Raw genomic sequence first — 22,728 nt, 5'->3', positions numbered from 1 at the left:
ACGACGAAGTCCGGCGCCGGCTCGACACCAAGTACCTACCGGCCACGCCACCCTCGCCCCTGCCGAGCTACGAGGGCGACGTCAACCCAGAACTCGACGCGGACATCGAGGAGTGGGAAGTTCGCGCGGTTCTGCAAAAGATCAACGGAAAGTCGGCGGCCGGCCCCGACGGCGTGTCGAACAAGGAGCTGCGCAACCTGAGCGACGGCGCAATCGCGGCTCTCACGCGGTACTACAACAACTGCTGGCGCAGTGGCGTCCTGCCCCGCAAGTGGAAGGAGGCGCGCACGGTGCTCATCCCCAAGCCCGGGAAACTGCCAGACATCGAGAACCTGCGCCCGATATCGCTGACGTCGTGTGTGGGCAAGGTCCTAGAACACGTGCTTCTAAATCGGTGGCAACGGAATCTGGAGGAGAACGAGCTATACCCCAACACCATGCTCGGATTTCGGGCGGGACTGAGCACCCAGGACGCGATGCTCCTCCTAAGGCACGAAATCATAGACCGGACGACCAAGAGATCCGAAGACACAGCGGCCATGCTCGGCCTCGACTTAATAGGAGCGTTCGACAACGTACTGCACCCGGCAATACTGCGGCAGATGTCGCGCCTGAACATGGGCGAGGGATTCTTCCAATACGTCAAGGATTTCCTCACGGAGCGAACCGCGACCATCGTGGCGGGAGACCTGGGGCGGTATTCTCGTAACTGTCCCTTTTGAAAACGCCCCTTTTGCGTCCGTTTCAAGTGACGTAACTTCCGTTTAGGAGGTGAGGAGGTGGACGTTGGCAGCATGAAGAAAAGTTGACAATAGGTTTGCCGCGCTTGCGTTACGTCACTTCCGGTTGTTGGCTTTTAGCCAATCAGGACTCGCCAAAAGGGACACTTTTGAAAGGGACGCAAAAGGGACAAAACTCGAGAATACCGCCCCTGGAGTTACCGACGAAGACGCTCGGCAGCAGGGGCACGCCGCAGGGAGCGGTGATCTCGCCGGCGCTGTTCAACCTCGTTATGATCGGGGTGGCCGAACGCCTCGGCTCCCTCCCATACGACACACCACGGGCGGCAGCGACGGCGAGATCGAAGAATCGCTCCAGCAGGCCGTCGAGGCGGTCGAAGAACAACTTCAAGGAACGGGCCTCCAATGCTCCCCGGCCAAGTCGGAGCTGCTGCTGCTGCGGCCGCCTCGAAGTAACAAGGCCGACAACGACGAGCCGAACATCAACGTGCGCACGAGCGACGGTACCACCATTCCCAAGGTCGACACCCTGCGCGTCTTACTGCACATCGAGAGCACGCGCAGCAACGGTTACACGATACAACAGCTCCAAACCAAGGCACACAGGGCGATGGGGCTCATCAAGAAAATATCCACCAAGTACGCCGGCATGCGCGAGCGCAACACACTCAAACTGACACAATCCTTCGCCGTCAGTCATTTACTGGCCTACGTCGCCGCCTTCCACACCTGGAACGCCGCCGAGCGTAACAAGCTGAACGCTCTCATACGCAAGGCACACAAGGTCGCGCTAGGTCTATACACGCACACTAACACGGAAAGGATGTTAGAGCTAGGAATACACAACACAATAGAAGAGATTGCAGAAGCGCAGCAAACAGCGCAGTCGGCTCGCCTCGTGCAAACGCGCACGGGCAGGGCGATCCTAGAACGATTAGGACACAGGCCGCGGCTGCAGGAGGGTAGGGACCGGCTGCCGCTTCCGCGGGGCCTGCTCGAGAAACTGCAGGTCCCGCCGCTCCCGCAGCATATGGACCCACAAGAGAACAAGGAACGACGGCTGGCCAGAGCCCGAGCGCTGACCGGCACGTACTCCAACGACACCGGCGCCGTGTACGTGGACGTGGCCCGATACCCGGGCCGACGACACGCGTACGTGGCCGCAGCAGTCAGAGCAACGACGGGCGAGCTCGTCACGGCCGGCAGCGTGCGGGCCAGGTCGGCGGAGCAGGCGGAGGAGTTGGCCATCGCGCTGGCCCTCTCGACCCCGGAATGCACGACAGTACTGAGCGACTCCCGAGCGGGAGTCACCAACTTTGCAAGAAATCAAGTGTGCGCGAGTGCGGTGAGGGCGTGCGGGGCCCCAGACCCAATGCGCGCGCCGATAACGGTACGGTGGTTCCCGGCCCACATGGGCGCAGCGGGACCCGAGCCCAACCGGAACGAGGACGCGGACAGGGCGGCAAAGGCGCTGACAGGACGCCCGCCCGACCCGCGACCCGCTGTGCCTCGAACGACCGAGACCGACAACGACGGAGTCGACGACGACGACGGCGAGGACGTCGACGGCGACGACACGGAGGCGGAGGAGCCCGCCCCGGTGACCACGTACGGAGGGGTCCTGGAGTGGTACCGCGAGCGTCGCAGACGCTACCCGGGGCCGCACCCCGACCTCACCAGGCAGGAGGCGGTGCTCGTCCGCCAACTGCAAGTGAGAGCAACGTGGACTCCCGTTTGGGCCGTACACGCGAGCCCGGAGCTCTACGAAACCGATGTGTGTGCGGTGTGCGGGGCCGCGAGGGCCACGCTAGCCCACATGATGTGGAACTGCGACGTGAACCCTGACTCATCCGAGGCACTCCCGCCTCACCTCGCCCATGCGGTGGGCGAAAGAGGCCGCCGCGCAGTTTGCGCTGAGGGCGGTCCAACGCCAGCAAGCGCGGGTAGTTGCTAAGAGGGGGATAGCTCCTGTAGCCGAAAAGCAGGCAAATAAAGATGTTACACCCCCCCCCCCCTTAACTTTTCCTCCTGATGGATCCACTTAGAGGAAAGCACACTGCGGCGCTTGCTTGCTGGTTGTTCGCCTGCTACTGTTAATGGCTTGATATTGTCACGAAGCCAGGGACGACGCAGTTGTTTTGGAAAAGAAACAAATTTATTGGAGCGAACTTGTGCTCCCCTAACAACTCAAAAGAATACAGAGGCGGCGAAACAGCGGTCAACAAAGTGACGTGCGTCGGCGAACGTCGCAGAATCGAATGCCGCGGCGTCTGCTGTGCAGGCTTTTATCTTTCGGCGCGAGAGTTTCTGGAACCGTCGATTCACATCCAGAACATTGTAGATCACAGAAGATTATTCTGGGCTAGCGGTGTTTGGGCGAAACACTCTGCTTATCTGAATGAGATAGCCCGTGCGGCCTAAAAATAAAGAATGGAACAAGCGCTTCGCATGGGACACAGATAACAGATCCGGGCGCGGCCGGGCATTAAAAACAAACAATAAATAAACAAACCCGTATATGGTTCGCGGCATTACCCCCCCCCCCTCTAAGAATGCATCGACCCGATGCTAAAATAAAACGACAGTCCGAACAAATAGCAACAACAAAACAACAACAAAAAAGTTCGTCATCTTGCGAAGTACGGTTTGAGGCGGACCACGTGGACGACTTCGGGTCGCGTGCGTCGTCGTGATGTGCCGGAATCACCACTGGGGATCACTTCGTAGGTTAATTGGCCAACACGTCGTAGAATCTGGTAGGGTCCGAAATACCGTCGCAGAAGCGTTTCACTGAGTCCGCGTCGTCGAATGGGAGTCCAAACCCACACACGATCCCCTGGTTGGTACTCGGCGTCTCGGCGTCGGAGGTTGTAGCGGCCGGCATCCACCAGCTGCTGGTCCGTTATACGAACTCGAGCGAGCTGGCGGGCCTCCTCCGCACGTTGAAGGTATCCTTGGACGTCGGCGTTGAGGTCGTCGTCTTCTACATGCGGAAGCATGGCGTTGAGCATCGTAGTCGGCCGTCTTCCGTAGACAACCTCGAACGGTGTCATCTGCGTAGTTTCCTGCGTCGCTGTATTGTACGCAAACGTGACATACGGGAGGACTTCGTCCCAAGTCTTATGCTCAACGTCGACGTACATGGACACCATATCCGCGATCGTCTTGTTCAGACGTTCCGTTAGTCCGTTCGTTTGGGGGTGGTACGCCGTCGTTCTTCGGTGATCCGTGTTGCTGTAGCGTAAGATTCCTCGCATCGGCTCAGCGGTAAAGGCCGTTCCGCGGTCCGTGATTAGGACTTCAGGGGCTCCATGTCGCAGCACAACTTGGTTTATAAAGAACTTGGCGACTTCTTGTGCAGTCCCCCTCGGAAGAGCGGCGGTCTCTGCGTAGCGCGTCATGTAGTCTGTCGCTACGACAATCCACTTGTTCTCTGATCGTGACGTAGGAAACGGGCCTAGAAGGTCCATTCCAATCTGTTGAAAGGGCCTCGACGGGACGGCTATCGGTTGCAGAAATCCGGCGGGTCTTGTCGGCGACGTTTTTCGTCGCTGGCAGTCACGGCAACTCCGAACGTAGTGGGTGCCGTCGGATGTAATTCGGGGCCAGAAGTACTTCGCCTTAATTTTTGCAATAGTGCGAGCTGTGCCGAGATGCCCGGAAGACGGGTCGTCGTGGCACGCTTCCAAAATTTCGTCACGAAGCTCGGCGGGGATGACCAGAAGGTAATTCGTTCTCGTTCCGGGGCTGAAATTCTTCTTCACGAGGACGGAGTTTCTCAGGCTGAATGCTGGTAAGCTGCGTTTGAATGTTCTAGGTACGGTGACGTTGCATCCCTCGAGGTAGTCGATTATAACGCGTAAGTCAGGATCGGCACGCTGCTGGGCGGCTAGATCGCTCTCCGTCACAATTCCGAAGAACGCGCTGTCTTCATCAGAGTCTTGTGCTGGTGGGTCGACGGGGGCGCGGGACAGGCAGTCGGCGTCGGAGTGTTTCCTGCCGGATTTATAAACGACTGTAACGTCGAACTCCTGCAGGCGCAAGCTCCACCACCCAAGACGGCCAGAGGGGTCCTTCAAATTGGCGAGCCAACACAGCGCGTGGTGGTCTGTCACAACCTTGAATGGTCTTCCATACACGTATGGGCGAAATTTTCAAATCGCCCATATAATTGCCAGGCACTCTTTCTCAGAGGCAGAGTAGTTTTTCTCCTCCTTCGACAGACCACGGCTGGCATAGGCGATTACCTTTTCGCACCCGCTTTGTTTTAAGTGCGAATGCACTTTATAAGCGACCCCAAACCTTCCACCGCCGGCGGCGGCGGCGGCGGCGGCGTCCGCAGTCCTCCTCTCCCTAGCAACGGCGTGGAGCGGAGAGGAGCGTCGGTAGCAATGGCGCAGTAACGTCACTTCACCACGTGACCGCGCTCGCTCCGCCTCCTCGCCGTGGCTGCGCGGGTGCGCGCCGCTCCCCGCACCGCTCCTCGCGCCGTGACGTCATGGTATGACGTCACAGCGCGCCTCCTCTCCCCAGCAGCTGCCGCGCGCCTCTCTCTCCACCGTGACGTCACACTCTCTCCTCTCCCCCTCGCTCGGCTGCAGCTGCCGTGCGCCGCTGTCCCTCTCCTCTTGCGCTCGCCTCCTCTCTCAGCCACCTGGCTCGGCGCGCTCGGCGCGGCGTACCCCCCTATATATGCAGCGATAAACTGCCAGACCTCCGTGGGTCGGCTCGCGCGCGCTCACGGGCGAATGCCAACGGATTTTAACTTTACTCCCCCTCATAGCATCACCCCGTGCATTCGCACTTAACCATGTTCACCCTCGGGGAAGTGCTTGGGAGTTTTTTGGACGAGGACGGCACCCAAGCCTATATCACTGGCGTCCGTGTGTATTTCCATTTCGGCGTTTTCGTCGAAATGAGCGAGCACGGGTGGGCTTTGCAGGCGTTTTTTCAGCTCGCCGAATGCTTTTTAAGTGCGAATGCACTTTATAAGCGACCCCAAACCATCCACCGCCGGCGGCGGCGGCGGCGGCGGCGGCGTCCGCAGTGCTCCTCTATATTTAAAAAAGAAACAGCATCCGGCGCCAGGTTTCGATCCCAGGACTTTGCGGCCGCAGCGCGACGCTCTACCGACCAAGCCACGGACGCGACGGTGATATCAGTGTTAGTGACGCGCCTTATATCTTTAACGCATTCAAACTACGTCGTCAGCGGCGTGCGTTGGCGACTCAGCGGCGTTATAGCGGCTTGATAACTGCATGGTGTACACGTGATACTACAAACCCGATGGAAGAGATGGAAGAGAAGGCGGCGAGGCGGTGGGCTGCGGGGGCCGAGCGCAGGCGCCGCAAGCGGGCCGACAACCGTGCATTCGCACTTTCACATTCTCCCCCTCGGGGAAATGCGGGGGAATTTTTCTTGGTCGTTGTCCCAGCTGAAAGGGGTGCTATCTTTCGTCAAGCGCGTGAGCGGCTCTGCAATGCGTGCGAAGTTTGCGACGAAGCGCCGGTAGTATGCGCACAGTCCAAACCTTCGCACGCCCTTCTTGTCTTTCGGCCTTGGGAAGTTCGCAACGGCTGAAGTTTTTGCTGTGTCAGGTAGGACTCCCGCGGCGTTGACGACGTGACCCAAGAATTTGAGTTCCTCGTACGCGAAACGGCACTTTACAGGCTTCAGCGTTAGCCCCGACGTACGAATGGCCTCGAGTACAGACTCCAACTTAGCGAGGTGTTCGTCGAAAGTCCGGGCGAATACGACAACGTCGTCGAGGTATACGAGGCAGGTGTGCCACTTCAGGCCAGCTAGCACCGTGTCCATGACTCGTTGAAACGTTGCTGGCGCCGTGCACAGCCCGAATGGCATCACCTTGAACTCGTATAGGCCATCCGGGGTTATAAATGCAGTCTTCTCTCGGTCTCTGTCGTCCACTTCAATTTGCCAGTAGCCGGTCTTCAGATCCATCGATGAGAAGTACTTCGCATGGCCGAGGTGGTCGAGGGCGTCGTCGATTCGTGGCAGGGGGTACACGTCCTTTTTGGTGATTTTGTTCAGTCGCCGGTAGTCAACGCAGAACCTTAATGTGCCGTCTTTTTTCTTCACGAGTACGACCGGCGCAGCCCACGGACTTTTCGATGGCTGTATTATGTCGTCGCTGAGCATGTCGTCGACTTGAGTCCGGATGGCTTCCCGCTCGTGTGAAGAGACGCGGTACGGTGACTGTCGGGTAGGTCGGGCTCCATCTTCGGTTATAATTCGGTGCTTCGCTTGGGGTGTCTGAAGTAATTTTGAGTTTGCCGAAAAACACTCGCTGTAGCGACGGAGCAAATCCAGTAATCTGTCCCGATTTTCTTGCGGCAGCGCCGGGTTCACGTCGAAAGGTTGCGGCGGCTTGGAAGCATCTGCGCGTGCGCATTCAAAGTTAGCGACCGCGATCACTTGACTTGCTTCTTGCGTTTCTTCGAGGAACGCAACTGCAGCGCCCTTGTTTAGATGCTGGTACTCCTCGGTGAAATTGGTGACCAAAACATGGGATTTGCATTGCTTAAAGCGCGCAATGCCTCTTGCGACAGAGACACCGCGGTTGAGAAGCAACCTTTGGTCACCCTCTACGATAGCGTCGATGTTAGGAGCAGCATCCTCACAGTAGACGGCGATCATCAAGCTTGCGTGGGGTGGCAGAGTGACGTGATCGTCAGCGATCCTTACAGCAGCACGGTGATCGGGGTTCAGTGGCGGCGTCGTGGAGTGATCAGAGGAAAAAGTTATCGACTTGGTCTGGAGATCAATTATTGCGCCGTTGTCTGTCAAAAAGTCCATTCCGAGTATTACGTCGCGGGAGCAGTTAGGTAAAATTACGAACGCAGCAGGGTACGTGATGCCGTCTATGCTGACGCGGGATGTGCACGTTCCATTTGGCGTTACGAGATGGCCTCCTGCTGTGCGTATATGCGGACCGTCCCATCTTGTCGTAACTTTTTTCAGCTTAGACGCGAATGAACCGCTCATCACCGAGTAGTCGGCTCCCGTGTCGATGAGGGCACTACGTCAAAGCCGTCGATGGACAACTGGACGCCGGACGCTGCCTTCCTCGAGTTCCGGGTGCGTCGGGGCGTCGCATCTCGGCATGTGCGTGTTGACGGTCGGGTACTGTGCGTCGTCGTCTCAGCGGCAGGTTTGGTTATGTCAAGTACGTGTCGCGCCATGTGGTTGTCGTCGTGTTCAGGAGTCACGTCAGGGTTAGGTCGGGTCGTCGGGATGAGGGCATGTCGAAAGTCACAGTCTTCGGCGAATCGTTGCGTCGTTAGAGGGTTTTCGGTTTTCCGCCGTTGTGCAACTTCACCTCCAGAAGTTGCCGCCTTCAGTTTCCCCCGCGTGGGCTGGGGGACCTTCCACGTGAGAAGTCAGCACTGCTACGGCGGTCCGGCGACTGGTATGGGTAGGGCGACGGCGAACGGTTGAAACGGGCTGGTCCACGGCTGGTGTTGGACAGGTATTCTTCAATTTCAATGTCAGATGGGCGCTGGCCGGGTTGGGGGCGTGGTGCGTCGACGGAGAAACCACGAAGTCCGAGTCTCTTGTATGGGCAGCGACGGTAGACGTGGTCGGCCTCTCTGCAGTGGTAGCACAGAGGACGATTATCCGGTGTTCGCCATACGTCAGTCTTCCTCGGCGTCTGGTTTCGTACTACAGGGGGTCGGGCGGGCGACAGTGGGCGGCGGTAGGGCGGGGCCTCTTGACGACGTGTTGGAACAGGGCGGTGTCGACGAACAGCCGCGGAGTAGGTCATAGTAGGGAACAGGTGGGAGTAAGGGTTAATGGAGAATACCTCAGTAACCTCAGATTTGCTGATTACGTTGCCTTGCTAAGTAACTCGGGGGACGAATTGCAAAGCATGCTTTCCGTACTGGGCGAACAGAGTAGAACCGTGGGCCTGAAAATTAACACAGCAGTTTGAGATAGGTGGCGAGGCAGTGGAAGTGGTAAACGAATATATCTACTTAGGCCAACTTGTGACCCCAGATCCCAACCATGAGGCAGAGATAATTAGAAGGATCAGAATGGGGTGGGGTGCATACGGCAGACATTCTCAGATAATGAATAGCAGCCTACCATTGTTGCTGAAGGAGAAAGTGTATGACAGCTGCATCTTACCGGTACTCACCTACGGGGCAGAAACTTGGAGGCTCACTAAGAGGGTTCAACTTAAATTGAGAACGACTCAGCGGGCAATGGAGCGGAAAATGATAGGTGTAACATTAAGGGACAAGAAGAGAGCGGAGTGGGTCAGTGAGCAAACTGGTGTTAAAGACATATTAGTAAAAATTAAGAAGAAGAAATGGACGTGGGCAGGGCATGTAATGCGAAGGCAAGATAACCGCTGGTCATTAAGGGTAACAGGGTGGATCCCTAGAGAAGGCAAGCGCGTTGCAGGGGGCGGCAGAAAGTTAGATGGGCAGATGAGATCAAGAAGTTTGCCGGGATAAATTGGTCACAGTTGGCACAGGACCGAGATAATTGGAGAATAATGGGAGAGGCCTTTGCCCTGCAGTGGGCGTAGATAGGCTGGTGATGATGATGATGAGGTCATAGCCTCTGGCTCGCGAGGCGCTTCAGACGGCATAGAAGTTCCCAAAGCCTGCTGTACTTCTTCCCGGATCACGTCAGTCAGGGAAGCGACTTGAGGGTGTGGCGTCATTGTCGGGAAAAGTTTCTGCAGCTCCTCCCTCACCACTGCACGGATGGTGTCGCGTAGTGAGTCGGAGTTAATAGCGCCAGCACCAATCGTCTCCGAAACCAGCGAATTGATTGGGCGGTCGTACTGCCTCGTTCGGATTTCGAGCGTCTTCTCCATCGCGGCGGCCTCAGACGCGAATTCGGACACGGTCTTGGGGAGGTTGCGAACAAGGCACGCAAAGAGCTCTTGCTTCACACCTCGCATCAGAAACCGTAGTTTCTTTTGTTCCGTCATTTCTGGGTCCGCACGGCGAAAAAGTCGCTTCATCTCCTCGACGAAGATCATGACCCCTTCGTTGGGGTGCTGCGTACGAGTTACCAGCAAAAGCGCTGCGCGTTCTTTTCTGACCACGGTAGTAAAGGTCTTCAGGAACTCGCTTTTGAACTGAGCCCAGTTTGTCAAGGAGCTCTCGTGGTTCTCGAACCAAGTGCGAGCCGAATCTTCCAAGTAAAAGAAAACATGCCGGAACGTTTCTTCGTCGTCCCACCTGTTGAATTTCCGGACGCGCTCCAGTTTCTCCAACCATTCTTCTGGGTCTTCTGCGGGGGCTCCTCGGAATGATGGCGGATCCCGTGGCTGCTGCAGAATGACGGGACGATCGGCTTGGTTGACCATGGTGCTGGTTGCGAAGTCTTTCTTCTTCGCTTTCTCCGGTAGCAGACCGAACCCGGGTGGTAAATCTTGCCGGGGGAGGCTGGCTCTTGTTGGACTGGCTTGGCGGCTTTCAGAGGTTGTAGTGGGCATGAAGGGTGCTACCCAGCACCTCCACCAGATGTCACGAAGCCAGGGACGACGCAGTTGTTTTGGAAAAGAAACAAGTTTATTGGAGCGAACTTGTGCTCCCCTAAAAAAAATCGCGCCAATCCACCCCGTGAATGTGGTTGGAAAGCAAAGCTGTAAACGGCACCCATAACGATTACTCATGCGACGTTCCTTAAAATCACTCACATCGCTCTACAAATAGTAAAACCAGAGAGAAGTGAAATGCACTTAACCACACCATTTATTACTTCAAAGAGATATTCTTGGTAAGGTTACATCAATGCATGATGCATGAAGGGTATTTGGTTGAGTTGTATTGGTGTAGAAAGAGTGGAAACTTTTTTTTATAAAATAAAAGTAAGCGCCAACCCGGTGTTAGACGATTTGACTTCTCCGTCTCTGCGCCGCGGACGGAGGCGACGAGACTTGCGGCTGAGAAGGAGGAGGAAGAAATACTTCTGTTTAGATTTCTGAACGGCCCAGAGTGCAGCCTTGGGGAGTGATTCCTTCTTCTGTGGGGCCCATATGCAGTCCGCGCGGCCTGTGTTCTGTCCACCCGCTGCAGCTGGGTAGGTAGAGAGGGCCTGGACAGCAGCATCTCCCATTGCTCTTGTTGGGTAGTTGACGGAAAGAGAGGAGGGTGCTCAGGGCTAAAGTCGCACACCCCGATTACGGGGCGGAGTATTCCTACTTCTGAGAAAAGTTTACATTCAGCGTCGTAGCGATTCGGATGCATTACGTGTAGACGCGTAGGCTGTGGGAAGGAGCCCGGATTGTATGAGCCGTAGGGTTCTCTCTGGAAAGGTCAGGGTAAGGCGAAGGTACGGTCTGTCTCAGAAGGCGATAATGCTGAATTATCTCCATGGACGTGACAAGCGGGTGACTGTCCTCGTGCAGCTCCATAGCATGGGAGGTAAAATTTTGCGGAGGCTTGTTGGGTGGGCGTATTTGTTGCCGTCCATTGAAGCGTGAGGCGGTGTCCAGATGAGCTGAATGGAACCGTTTGGGGAGTGGTATTTTAGCACGCACAGTGCAGGTCAGGACACCCAACCCGACTGGTAATTCCAGTAGGCTTGCTGGGAATCGGTGAATACCCTCCGAACCCCTGGTTGAGTGAGAGCCAAGGTGATGGCTGCCTCTTCTGCTGCCGTCATTTGTTAGGTCAAGCGAGGTAAACGCAAGGAGATTGGTTCTGGAGGTATCCACGATGATGGCGTGTTGCTGCCCTCGATGTTAGGAGAAGTCTGTGTAGATAACTGCATGAGCCCCACCGAGGGTGGTGTTTAGCGCTTGAGACCGTGCTTTTCGTTGACGCTCGTCATGTGAGGGGTTCATATTTCTAAGCAAAGGGAGCATCTTTAGTTTTAGTCGCCAAGAGTCTGGCAGTACGTCAAGCGGAGTGACGTTCTGGGCTGCCCAGCCAATCTGGTGAAGCATGCGGTTACCCACCGCAGTTCTGAGTCGGACCTTCTGGTTGGAAAGAGAGCCTTCTATCAGCTCTTCCACCGTGTTGTGGAGCCCGTGCTAACCAGCCTCAGTGTGGACGCACTCATGAGAAGACCAATGGCCTCCTCAACCGCCTTTCTAATCATTATATAAAGCATCTCTATGTCTTCCTCGTCGAGAAGAAGATAGGGGTTTGTCGTAAGGAACTCTCGAGAGGACAAAAGCTTCAATTAACCGAAAGGTACGGGATACTTTTAGGCCTCGCTTCTTGGTGGCAACTCGCCTGATCATGTGTATGATTACATTAATGCTGTTTTTGAGGCGCTGCAAGGAGACGTCACTCTTGGTGTTGGCCTGGAAATGTAGGCCCAGGATCTTGATGCTGGGGTTTGGAGTGATGGCCTGGTCATGAAGGAGTATTTGAATGTATTCCTTGACTTGGCGTGAGGGCCGACGACAAGGAGCTGCGATTTTTTACGTGAACACGGGAGGCCACAGGCTTTAGCACATTGGCGTACTAAAAGTGAGATTCCTTGGATTGGTGTGAGCTTCCATTAATTTTTGTAACTCTTAGCACATGAGCAAGGTGCGCACAGGGCCGCTAGACGGGCGTGAGTGGTCGTGTGACGCTTTCACGTGGCATTCAACGAGAAGGCAGGGGGTAAACCCGTAGATGTGCTTGGTGAGTACACCATTTGTCTTCCGTGTTCGCGTGGGCTCGTAGCTGAATCGGTAAGACAACGGGCTCTCGCTTTGTTAGGCTATTAGTTCCAGGTTCAATTCCAGGCGGTGCCAGTAAATTCTTTTATTTGTTCGCTGGAGTTTTCTGGTGACACCAACGGTCGCGAAAGAACCCTTGGGGGGTAGAGGTAGAAAGCTTTGCTTTAAAACTCAAAAGAATACAGAGGCGGCGAAACAGCGGTCAACAAAGTGACGTGCGTCGGCGAACGTCGCAGAATCGAATGCCGCGGCGTCTGCTGTGCAGGCTTTTATCTTTCGGCGCGAGAGTTTCTGGAACCGTCGATTCACATCCAGAACATTTTAGATCACAGAAGATTATTCTGGGCTAGCGGCGTTTGGGCGAAACACTCTGCTTATCTGAATGAGATAGCCCGTGCGGCATAAAAATAAAGAATGGAACACGCGCTTCGCATATGGGACACAGATAACAGATCCGGGTGCGGCCGGGCATTAAAAACAAACAATAAACAAACAAACCCGTATATGGTTCGCGGCAATATACTAGGGGTCTTTGTACAAAGGAAGAGGTGAGAGCCGGGGGAAAAAAGAGGCGGCGGCTGTCCCTTCTGCTGTTTCAAATGAATTAGCTGAATTGACTGGGAAACGCCCCTTTAGACAGAATAATGAACGCATTAGATTGGGTGAAAAGTCAAATTGATGACGCTAAGGCGTGTAAGGTATCAAATGAAAGGTCCCGATTAACGGAATCACGCGGGGTAAATAAAAAAAATGCTTCCTGATTGTAGACATCAAGCAGTCATAATGAGTCATAGATTGGGTCAGAATTCAAAATGACGCTGCGAGGGCATGTGGGTAATCAAATTAAAGCTCTCGATGAGGTGCTTCCTGATTATTATCGTGACATACTCAAGGTGGGTCACAAATTAGGTTAAAATTCACAATGACGCCACTGGGCGTGCGGGGCATCAAATTGAAGGTTCCGATGAGGGAAATCACGTGGGACAAAAATGCGGTATGGCTATATGATGAGATAGTCATCGTTAGTCATTGATTGGTTTAACATTCAAACTGATTCCGCTAGGATATGTGATGGGTATCAAAATAATTGTCTTGATGAGCGGAATCACGTGGGATAAATACAAAAATGCTGCCTGGTTATAACCATGAGATAGTCATGGCGAGTCTTATATTGGGTTAAAATTCGAACTGATCCCGCTAGGGCGTGTAGGGTATCAAATTTACGGTCTCGACGAGGGGAATCACGTGGTACAAATAAAAATGCTTCGTGGTTCTAATCATGAGATAGTCATTGTGAGTCATAGATTGGGTTAAATTCAAGGTGAGGCTGCTAAAGCATGTAGGGTGTCAAATTTCAGTTAGGGGAATCACGTTGGACATTTAAATAATGCATCCTGGTTACAGTCATGAGTCATGGTTAGTTTGACTGAATTCCATATGATCCTGCTAGGGTGTGTGGGGTACCAAATTAAAGGTCTCGTCGATGGGGATCACGTGGGACAAATATAAAAATGCTGTTATAGTTACGAGGACATAGCAAAAGGTATCTTTCTTTATTTGCTGGGTCGGGTCTAACCAAAATTCCTTGCCAACCCGTAAGGCAGTTGTGCTATATACATGCGAAGGCTTGTCCAAAGATGTCCATCAATGCGGTATATAGTAATAAAATATTGGCGTCTAATTGCTGAATCATCGAGGCCGTATGGCATGGGGTAAAAACAAAAGCCATGCCAAGCTCTCCAACTTAAGTCACCAGACTCGAAAACTCTCTGCTAATAAGTGCCATTCAACCGTTACTTCCTCCATTTCCCCGTGTCCTAACAAACGAGGAAATCCTTCGACATACGGTGTCGTGGAAATTGTGGACGACCATAGGTAACAGGAGGCATCAGAGCTTATCAGAAAGGCGAATTTCACATTTGTTTATGAATAAGCCTTGCCGCCGCGTTTCGTGTCCGTAATTTCCTTCCCACAGTGTACCCACGTGCACTCGAATCCAGAATTGACCAATTACATGTGAGACATTAACTCCTTGCTAGAGTGTAGGAGATAGAGAGGCAACAGAGCCACCAAGACAAACAGACATTGCGACAGAAGGAAAACCGTTCGGAAAAATAAGCAAGCGCAGTTTGTGTGTGCGCTCGAACTTATTTTATTACAATACGAAATCGGCACAAGATACCAAAACTAGCACGATAACAATGTAAAGGAAAAGCATTAACTCGGGCTCTGCAGTTCTCGAACGACTACGTCACACACAATGAAAGAACAGATGACTGATGCAACACACACACACACACACACACACACGCAAACATGCACACGCGTGCATGCTGGACGTTAACAGCTGGGTACGGTGGCGGTAATTGCTTACAACTATAGCGTGGTGCTTTTCCAAGCTACGAGAGCTCATCCCACCTAGCAAATGCTAATAAAAACTAATACAAGTGCCTCAGCAAACAACGAGGCACTTTTCTGTTTGTCCCACGGGATTTCCCTCCTCGAGACCCTCAATTTGACATTATTTAGCGCCACATCTCTCTGAATTTTAACCCAATCTGAGAATATCCAAGACTCTCGTGTTACACGGTTCGCCATTTTCGATATTTTTTCTTAGTATTTCTTTTTTTTAAGTTTTTTAACATTTAGTTTGATCAATTGTCTACACTTACGCTTTTATAATTATTACAGGTTGAACTTCCGTGATATCTGCATTTTTGTGTAAATGCAGGGCGTTACACGATCCTGGCAGGGGTAGGAGGAGGGGGGTACTCGGCAAAGAATGCTACGCCTTAAAAAAACAAAGGCATATCCATGAACGCCTCGAGCTTCAGAGATTCGCGGGGACAGTTTGCTTTGACACAAGGCGTTTTTTTCAGGATGCACAGCAAGAATGCACGGAACCGTAACCCTAAACAGCTTCAAAGTAAATGAATGGAGCAGTGAGCGCACATCCCCTCGCCCAATCTTGCTTGTTTCGACCCAGGGACCCAGCACACCATAGAGTCTGGACCGTCTCTGTCATAAACACGAACACGGAGCCTACATCAAGAGTTTGGTATCCAATATATACGTACAATTGCTTGCAACCAGCGCTAGTTATCATGGGCAGCAGGTATAGCTGTATTAAATCAGCAGCGAAAATTATTTCCGACTTCACAGGAGCTAGTGTCATTACGTGCCGAATGCAAGGGTTCGAGCTCACAAATTTGCACCCGTAATATTTTTACCACGCGTGAATTTGACAACACGGAATGCTAATGAAATCAGAGTCCACCTGAGCCCGAGTAAATTTTTAGCACGAGAGAGTTGCGAGGCCATTTGAGTTCTGAATTCATTTTGAGTTCTGAATTCATTTTGAGTTTTGAGTCCCTTTTGAGTTGGAGTACATTTTGAGTTCCGAGTACATTTTGAGTTTTGAGTCCGAGTGAGTTCCGAGTTTTGCGCTCAATCTGAGTTTGAGTTTGAGCGAGCGCAGATGTGCTGCTCAGCACTGAGTCCGAGTTTGAGTGAGTGGTGATTCGGAAAAAAAAATTGTGAGCGAGTTCGAGCGAGCCGCGCCAACTTTGCCGAGGTATGGCTCCGACACGTAAAAAAAATCTAAATGGCAGAAGCTAGTATCATCGGCATAGATGCAGATGCGGACACCAAAAACCACATAACAGGACACTAAAAATAACATGTGCAACAACTGCCCCTTGCAGAAACCCTTTGGTCTATAGCCACTGCTAAGAATTGGTATTCGGGCGGTATTCCTGTGTGCCCCCTTACTTAGTTTTCGTCCCTACTTCACTGTTTTGATGTTTCACTGCTCCAGCAACCACATGGCCCATACTGCCAATATTACTGCTGCTGCAACTGAACCTTGTTCCCCAGAAACTCGCAAAGCCCATGCCAAAGTGTAGCTTGGGAAGTTTAAGGTTCTAAAAACTATTTTAAGAATTTGTGATGTCCAGAGTCACTAGACCAACAACCTGTTCATAGGGACATGCAAGCTTAGCGAGGCTTTAACGGCTTATGTGGGAGGAGGAGGAAGATAAACATCTTTTATTGTGTAGCAAATTCGTATGGAGTCTTCAGGAGGTGGAGTCCTCAGTCCAGGACCCCATATGCTTTGCCAGCCGCTACAGCCCGCTCCACCAGCCGAAGCTGGTCGGACAGGCATGAGCTGGACAGGGCGCGCCTCTCCACAGCTCGGGAGAGCTGTACGGATTTGGTTAGGGGAGTGGGTGGGAGGGGCATCCACCAACCATGTTGAAAAGATAGCGCCACCAGGGCTGAAGCCAATTTAGCATGGGCTGAGCATATCTGCTTTCATATCAATTTCGCTTATTTCCTAGACAGGTCTACACAGTTACCTGAGCAAACAGCTGTTGATGACAGGCTTGACTGAAGCCCAGGAACAAATTGCCTAATGCGTCTATGTAAGACCCCCTCAACAAGTTTCAGCACTGTGCAAGTAAAGTTACAGGCCCCAAGTCATAGCCAACATTCTTCAATGCAATTTTCAAGAGGGGATGCAAGCTAAAAGGTCAAATCTGCAAAAAATTTGTTCCATACAATATGCAGGGTTGGTTCACTTGAATGCCAGCTATATGACAGCAAACTTTGTCCTCAGTTCACTTGATAAGTCACACTTCCCTACAGCTTGAGTGCTACGCGGAAAAGCCAACACGAGCAGCCTTGTGGTACGGTGGCAAAGCTGGATTTTTTTTATTTGATTTAAAAATACAAACAATAAAAAAACAGTTTGTACTAGCACACTGCTAACTGAATCGAACAGCCAATGCTATTTGCAATGTATTCGATTATTCACACACCTGCAGTGAAATGCAAACTAAAACTTACATTATCAATGAATGTGCAAAATAACAAAAAACAGCCCATTGATTTAACCTTCAGTGGTGAACAGTTGAAACCTTACCACAGCACGCACAAACTATACAGGCCTTGCAAGCTGTATGGGTTGATGCACAACAGAGGGAATGCAAGTCGAGACTTCCTTTTTTTTTTCTCCTCTTGATGCACAGTAAAAAGGGAGCCACACAAAACTTTTACCAATAATTTGGCCTCAACCACCGCGCTGTGAATGGGTCCTTCTGCTGAATTTTCAATTGCAAAATAACTGTTTCCATGTATAGAGGCTCAAAATACACGGAGACGTTCGATGCACATGAAAGTAATGAAATCTAGTTACTTCCTTATGCCGAGTAATTTGTTAGTGAAATGTGCCACATTATGGTTTAACTGAATACGAAACAACCAATTGGAATTGCAGGCTGATAGGTGCAGATTAGTAATGGTGCGACACTGGGGATGACAAGAGCTGCGCGTTTCCATTTTGCAGGGGTGAGACAGCCCAAACAGATTTGGGAGCAGTTTTCGGAGCAGCAAAATTTTGATTTTGGAGCAGAAGAATCTTGATTTGGAGCAGTTAGGGACATTTAATACATCGTCTTGTGAGCTTAAAAAAATCATTATTTCAGCAATTTGCAGGGTCAAGTGCATATTTCAATCAGTTTTGAATACACAGAACACTCAAACAGCCTTACCTGAAAGAGTTTTTAAGAGTGTCACAAAGTACTAACTGCACTACCTTTTTCCTAACTGGTGATATTGTGTTGCGCCTGCACGCAACACTGACAACAAAAGTGCCGTTAACATTAGAGAGTTTTAGCAGTCCGTCTGTTCTGTTGGTTACTTTGTTACCGGGTTGACCGACCGGTCTGCGCCTGCGCGCGCGGAAGGGCGAGGAGGCACGGGCAACTAATCCCCCTACGGCTACGAATGCCCAAGTGCCCAGACGAGTCCCGGTGAGCACGGTAACTACGTACACGACGGAACAGACGGACTGCTAAAACTCTTATCAAATTTAAGGGCTCCGCAATTGTGGCGTTTTTTTTCTGTTTTAATGCTAAAATTATTATTTTTGTAATCCCAGGCTGTGTTGTACGAACGACTGTAGTCACGGCAACAGTTGAGCAGCTTCGAGCTAACGGTCGCATAGCCCAACCAGCCTACCCGTTTCAGTCCCCGGGGCGCAGGTTCACCCTATGGTCATTTGAGTAGCGTTAATGTTTAGCCACCTAGATTTTGGCATTAAATTTCACTTTGCATACATCAAGTTTTATAGTCGCGTTCTATAGCAACCGTGTAGTCCTGCAGCTATTGGGCGCTGCCTGAACAGGTCGCGGCGCCACAGCACAGCCCGCAACTTTCGTGTCGACCGTTCCATTCCCGAGGCTCGCGATCGCGCTTCGAAGCACAGCAACACTTCAACATTTTACAACAGCACAACAAGCCAAAAAAACTCCCAAGCATTTCCCCGAGGGAGAACATGGTTAAGTGCGAATGCACGGGGTGATGCTATGAGGGGGAGTAAAGTTAAAATCCGTTGGCATTCGCCCGTGAGCGCGCGCGAGCCGACCCACGGAGGTCTGGCAGTTTATCGCTGCATATATAGGGGGGTACGCCGCGCCGAGCGCGCCGAGCCAGGTGGCTGAGAGAGGAGGCGAGCGCAAGGGGAGAGGGACAGCGGCGCACGGCAGCTGCAGCCGAGTGAGGGGGAGGAGAGAGAGTGTGACGTCACGGTGGAGAGAGAGGCGCGCGGCAGCTGCTGGGGAGAGGAGGCGCGCTGTGACGTCATACCATGACGTCACGGCGCGAGGAGCGGTGCGGGGAGCGGCGCGCACCCGCGCAGCCACGGCGAGGAGGCGGAGCGAGCGCGGTCACGTGGTGAAGTGACGTCACCGCGCCGTTGCTACCGACGCTCCTCTCCGCTCCACGCCGTTGCTAGGGAGAGGAGGACTGCGGACGCCGCCGCCGCCGCCGGCGGTGGAAGGTTTGGGGTCGCTTATAAAGTGCATTCGCACTTAAAAATCCACTTTACGAACCCGATTATAGACGCGCGCACCGCGTTTCGCACTCAAGGACAAACCACGCCGAAGTCGTAGGCCCCACATTTCAATGAACTTTTTTTCGAGCCGCCCAACTTCCCGTAATCTGGCACCAATCTCAAACCATATCCTTGCGTTAACGTCACTGTTCAGAGCCACAACAGATAGAATGAATAGACTGGAACTCAGCTGATAGCGTAAAATAAACCAGGGAAAATATCGGTGATACGCACCGAGCGCGTTGGTAGCAGCCAGATCAGGCGGCGGCCTTGTCTGTTGCCACAGCGATGCCTAATCGACATGGCTGTTTCTGCGAACCCTGACGGAAAGCGAATCGAGTTTTAGAAGCTATCGCTTGCTTCGTTTCAGTCTTTCTATTTGTGCCATTTCTGTGTTTGCGATTGACCGACGATAAAAGCGGCGACCGGGATGCGGGAGGCTTTTGTCCCCGCCGAAACTGACATGAGCATCAAAATCCGTGCCGTTGAGGCTCTTCTGGAGCAGTTTGGCGCAATTTTCGCCATTTTCGTGCTTTTGGAGCAGCTTGGCGCAGGAAAATGGAATTGTATCAGAAAGGCGCAATATGCGCAGCTGTCTCACCCCTGATTTTGCTAAGACACTCTGTGCTCCTTTCACTTGGTAGAATCCTGAATCTCAATACTGGAGAGCGCAGCTGTTTTGAGGTTCTTTTTATGGGGCCCACTTGCTTCGTTTAATGACCCAAGAACGAAAAAAGAGCGAAGGCATCACTTGATCAGCTCGCCTGTTTACATTATTCAATAACAAACAGACAGCGAAGGTGCCACGTGGTGGACCGGGTCTGGTTGCACGAAGCCGCGACAAGAAACAGCCCAGGATTGAACCAGGCCTGGTTAATGATTCAGCCACGAACAAAAAGTGGAGATCACTCAATCGACAGCCCGAGACACTGAAGGTACAAGTTGTTTAGTGAAAAAAAAACTGCAGCTGTGCCTTGCAAGCAATGTCTGGGGGGGGACAACAGTTTCACCCCTTTTACAGCAATCAAACAAAACAATACAGCAGACTTGTGCGTTAGTTCTGACAAACACGGTTCAGCGAGTGCCCAAAAACAGTCTAGGCAGAAGACCAGCCACTGCCCACAAATGCAAGCAATGATGACCAAAAGAACAAACCCAACACTGACCATGCAATGCCAGCATGGCTTTAAAGGGCCTCGTCAGAACTACAAGGGACAAACACACGGTGCAACACCGACACACACACATACATATAGTGGAACTACTTTCTCAACCTGCACTAGAGCAAATTACGTGCAGGGTGGCGAGACTTCCGTCAATAGCGTGAGTGTGCGCTTGGATGTGCTGCCGGGCACTACTTCGGCACTGGTGAAGGAGACCAACAAATGCCAGCAAGGGCGACAAAAAGGAAAAGGAAAGCCCTACTGTGCACACGGTGCACGCGTGAACCATTGTTCTAGAACAACGGACACCCGCTGCAACAACGGGGTCAACTACCGTACGCACGCACTCCTGCACACACTTTCCTCAAACAACCACGATCAATGCACAATGTGATAAGCTCCCAATTGGTGACAGGTCCGCTTGCATGCCCAACTAGTACGCGCGTTATCATAATAGAGTACTCCGGAGAACCCAGAGTGCAAGCTTCTACTGTGGTACCACTGTTCAAGGAGAGGACTTCCAACCCGACTAGCTACATCTCGAAAAAAGCATGACAAAATGGTACCCCCTCTGTTTTCCCAGGGGCATGCCTATGCCTGTGAACAGCAATGGCATCAGCATGCCTCCCTGCAAGATTTCTGTGCTTAGGCAACCAACAGTACAGTGCCCTAGCAAGGCTGTCACAGTTTCCTGCCTTTGTGGTGGGCACCTGAACTGAACACACCAGAGAATTCCCCCGGCTTCCACAAACCCCCCTGCAAACATAGAGCATCACTCCCACACCTTGGTAGCTGTATTTGCGATGCTGCCTATCCACCTGCACCAGTGCAAAACCGGGGCAACAGCCAACTTTGTCCCCCTCACATTGTGCTCATTGAAGCGGGCGAAACGGAGTAGCCCCTTGCCCCTCCCGCTCAGTAGTCGTCCTCGTCGGCCGCGTGGGTGCGGCTCATCTGCTGCTGCAGCTGCAGCTGGGCCGCCTGCTGCATCTGCGTCCACTCCTGCTGTGCGAGCTCCGCCTGCTGCTGCCGAGCCTGCAACAAGCGAGGGGCCACAAAGACAAAGCACTAAGAGCACTGCTCTGTCCCACGGAGATGTCGGGGGAAACATGCGAGGCAGTGGTCACTCTCCAGCCACTAACGCAAGCTGCTGCCAAGAAGGATGACTGGGTGATTGTAGTACAGTTAAACCTGGATATAACGAAGCTGACAAAGATTCACAATTTTTCGTTACATCTACGTTTTCGTTATATGCAGGTTTTGAGTTAAGGCTCGCATGAATAAAGCAGAAAAGAAACCAAAATGCTCGACATAGGACATAGGTGATGGTGAACTCCTCCTTAAGGATTTATTCCACGGAGAAAGATTGGGTGATTTGTGCGTGCTGCTTTCCCACGAGCTTAGGCACTGCACGGCACTCTAAAGAAGCAAGCTCACTTACCTCTGCATTCGCAAAGGTAACTTAACCATCAATTTTGGCTTTTGACACTTTTCGGTGCCTTAATCCGTTTAAAGACCAACCTTATGCTGAAAGGGCACCTTTTCGCGAACTTGATGCTCTTTTTAGCACTCAAAATTGTTGAGAGGGTGCTAGCTGGATACTGTGCCGGGTAGTAACCTTATTCGTTATCGCCGGTGCAGACAGCATTTAAAATTGCCAGTTTGTCTTGAATAGACAAAACTTTTCGTTTTCTGGCAGAAGAAATCACAGACGAACCGACACTACAGATAGCAGTGAAGCCTCGCAACTAGACGCCGAAACGCAGGCCTGGCACCTAATTGACACCGCAATGACACTGGAAACACACGGTAGTTTCCGGTGCGAGCAAAGTTCACTAAATAAATGCGTTTCTCCGGCCAATTTTCCAGCAAACTGGTGAAAATTTTTGTTAAATCCAGGAATTTGTCACTTAGAGGTTCGTTACATCCAGGTTTAACTGTAGGACCACAGTTCTGTTTGGTCGTATCACTTGAATGCTAATGTGCACTTCGCACACTGATAACTGTTTTCAGTGCTGGCCCACATTACATCACTTAAGCACAGAATTTAGAAGTCGTTCAACAGTTTTTGTCAGTTAAAAGAAACATTTTTCATGGCTGGAATACGGCTTAGTGAGCCACCAAAGTCTAGTTCTTCCAAACGGAACAAAGTGCATTTTGTCTTTATGGCCTTTTTACTTGCAACAAGAAAGCCAACGCTCAGCCTCTTGTATTCTTCGACCCTGACCCACCCGACATACCGTTAACCAATAATACCAAAGCGTTAAA

The 22,728-nt window shown here is 52.1% G+C and overlaps 1 protein-coding gene across 2 annotated transcripts in view; it reads right to left on the bottom strand.

Annotated features, from left to right (window-relative positions):
* Positions 1–14,586: 14,586 nt before the first annotated feature.
* Positions 14,587–22,728, bottom strand: part of LOC144176169 (protein Dr1-like) — an 85,811-nt gene continuing 77,669 nt past the window's right edge. The window contains exon 6 of one of the 2 annotated variants that reach the window (XM_077705199.1): positions 14,587–21,495. In XM_077705199.1, coding sequence (XP_077561325.1) covers positions 21,376–21,495 — 120 coding nt within the window. In that variant the 3' untranslated portion in view covers positions 14,587–21,375. The remainder of the gene's footprint in view (positions 21,496–22,728) is intronic. The other variant, XM_077705200.1, reaches the window with a different exon arrangement.

This window comes from Haemaphysalis longicornis, unplaced genomic scaffold, assembly GCF_048455015.1.
Source record: "Haemaphysalis longicornis isolate Haplotype H1 unplaced genomic scaffold, Haemaphysalis longicornis Haplotype H1 scaffold_1, whole genome shotgun sequence".
In the NCBI taxonomy this organism is placed as follows: Eukaryota; Metazoa; Arthropoda; class Arachnida; order Ixodida; family Ixodidae; genus Haemaphysalis; species Haemaphysalis longicornis.
This window is presented reverse-complemented; position numbering and strand designations above follow the sequence as displayed.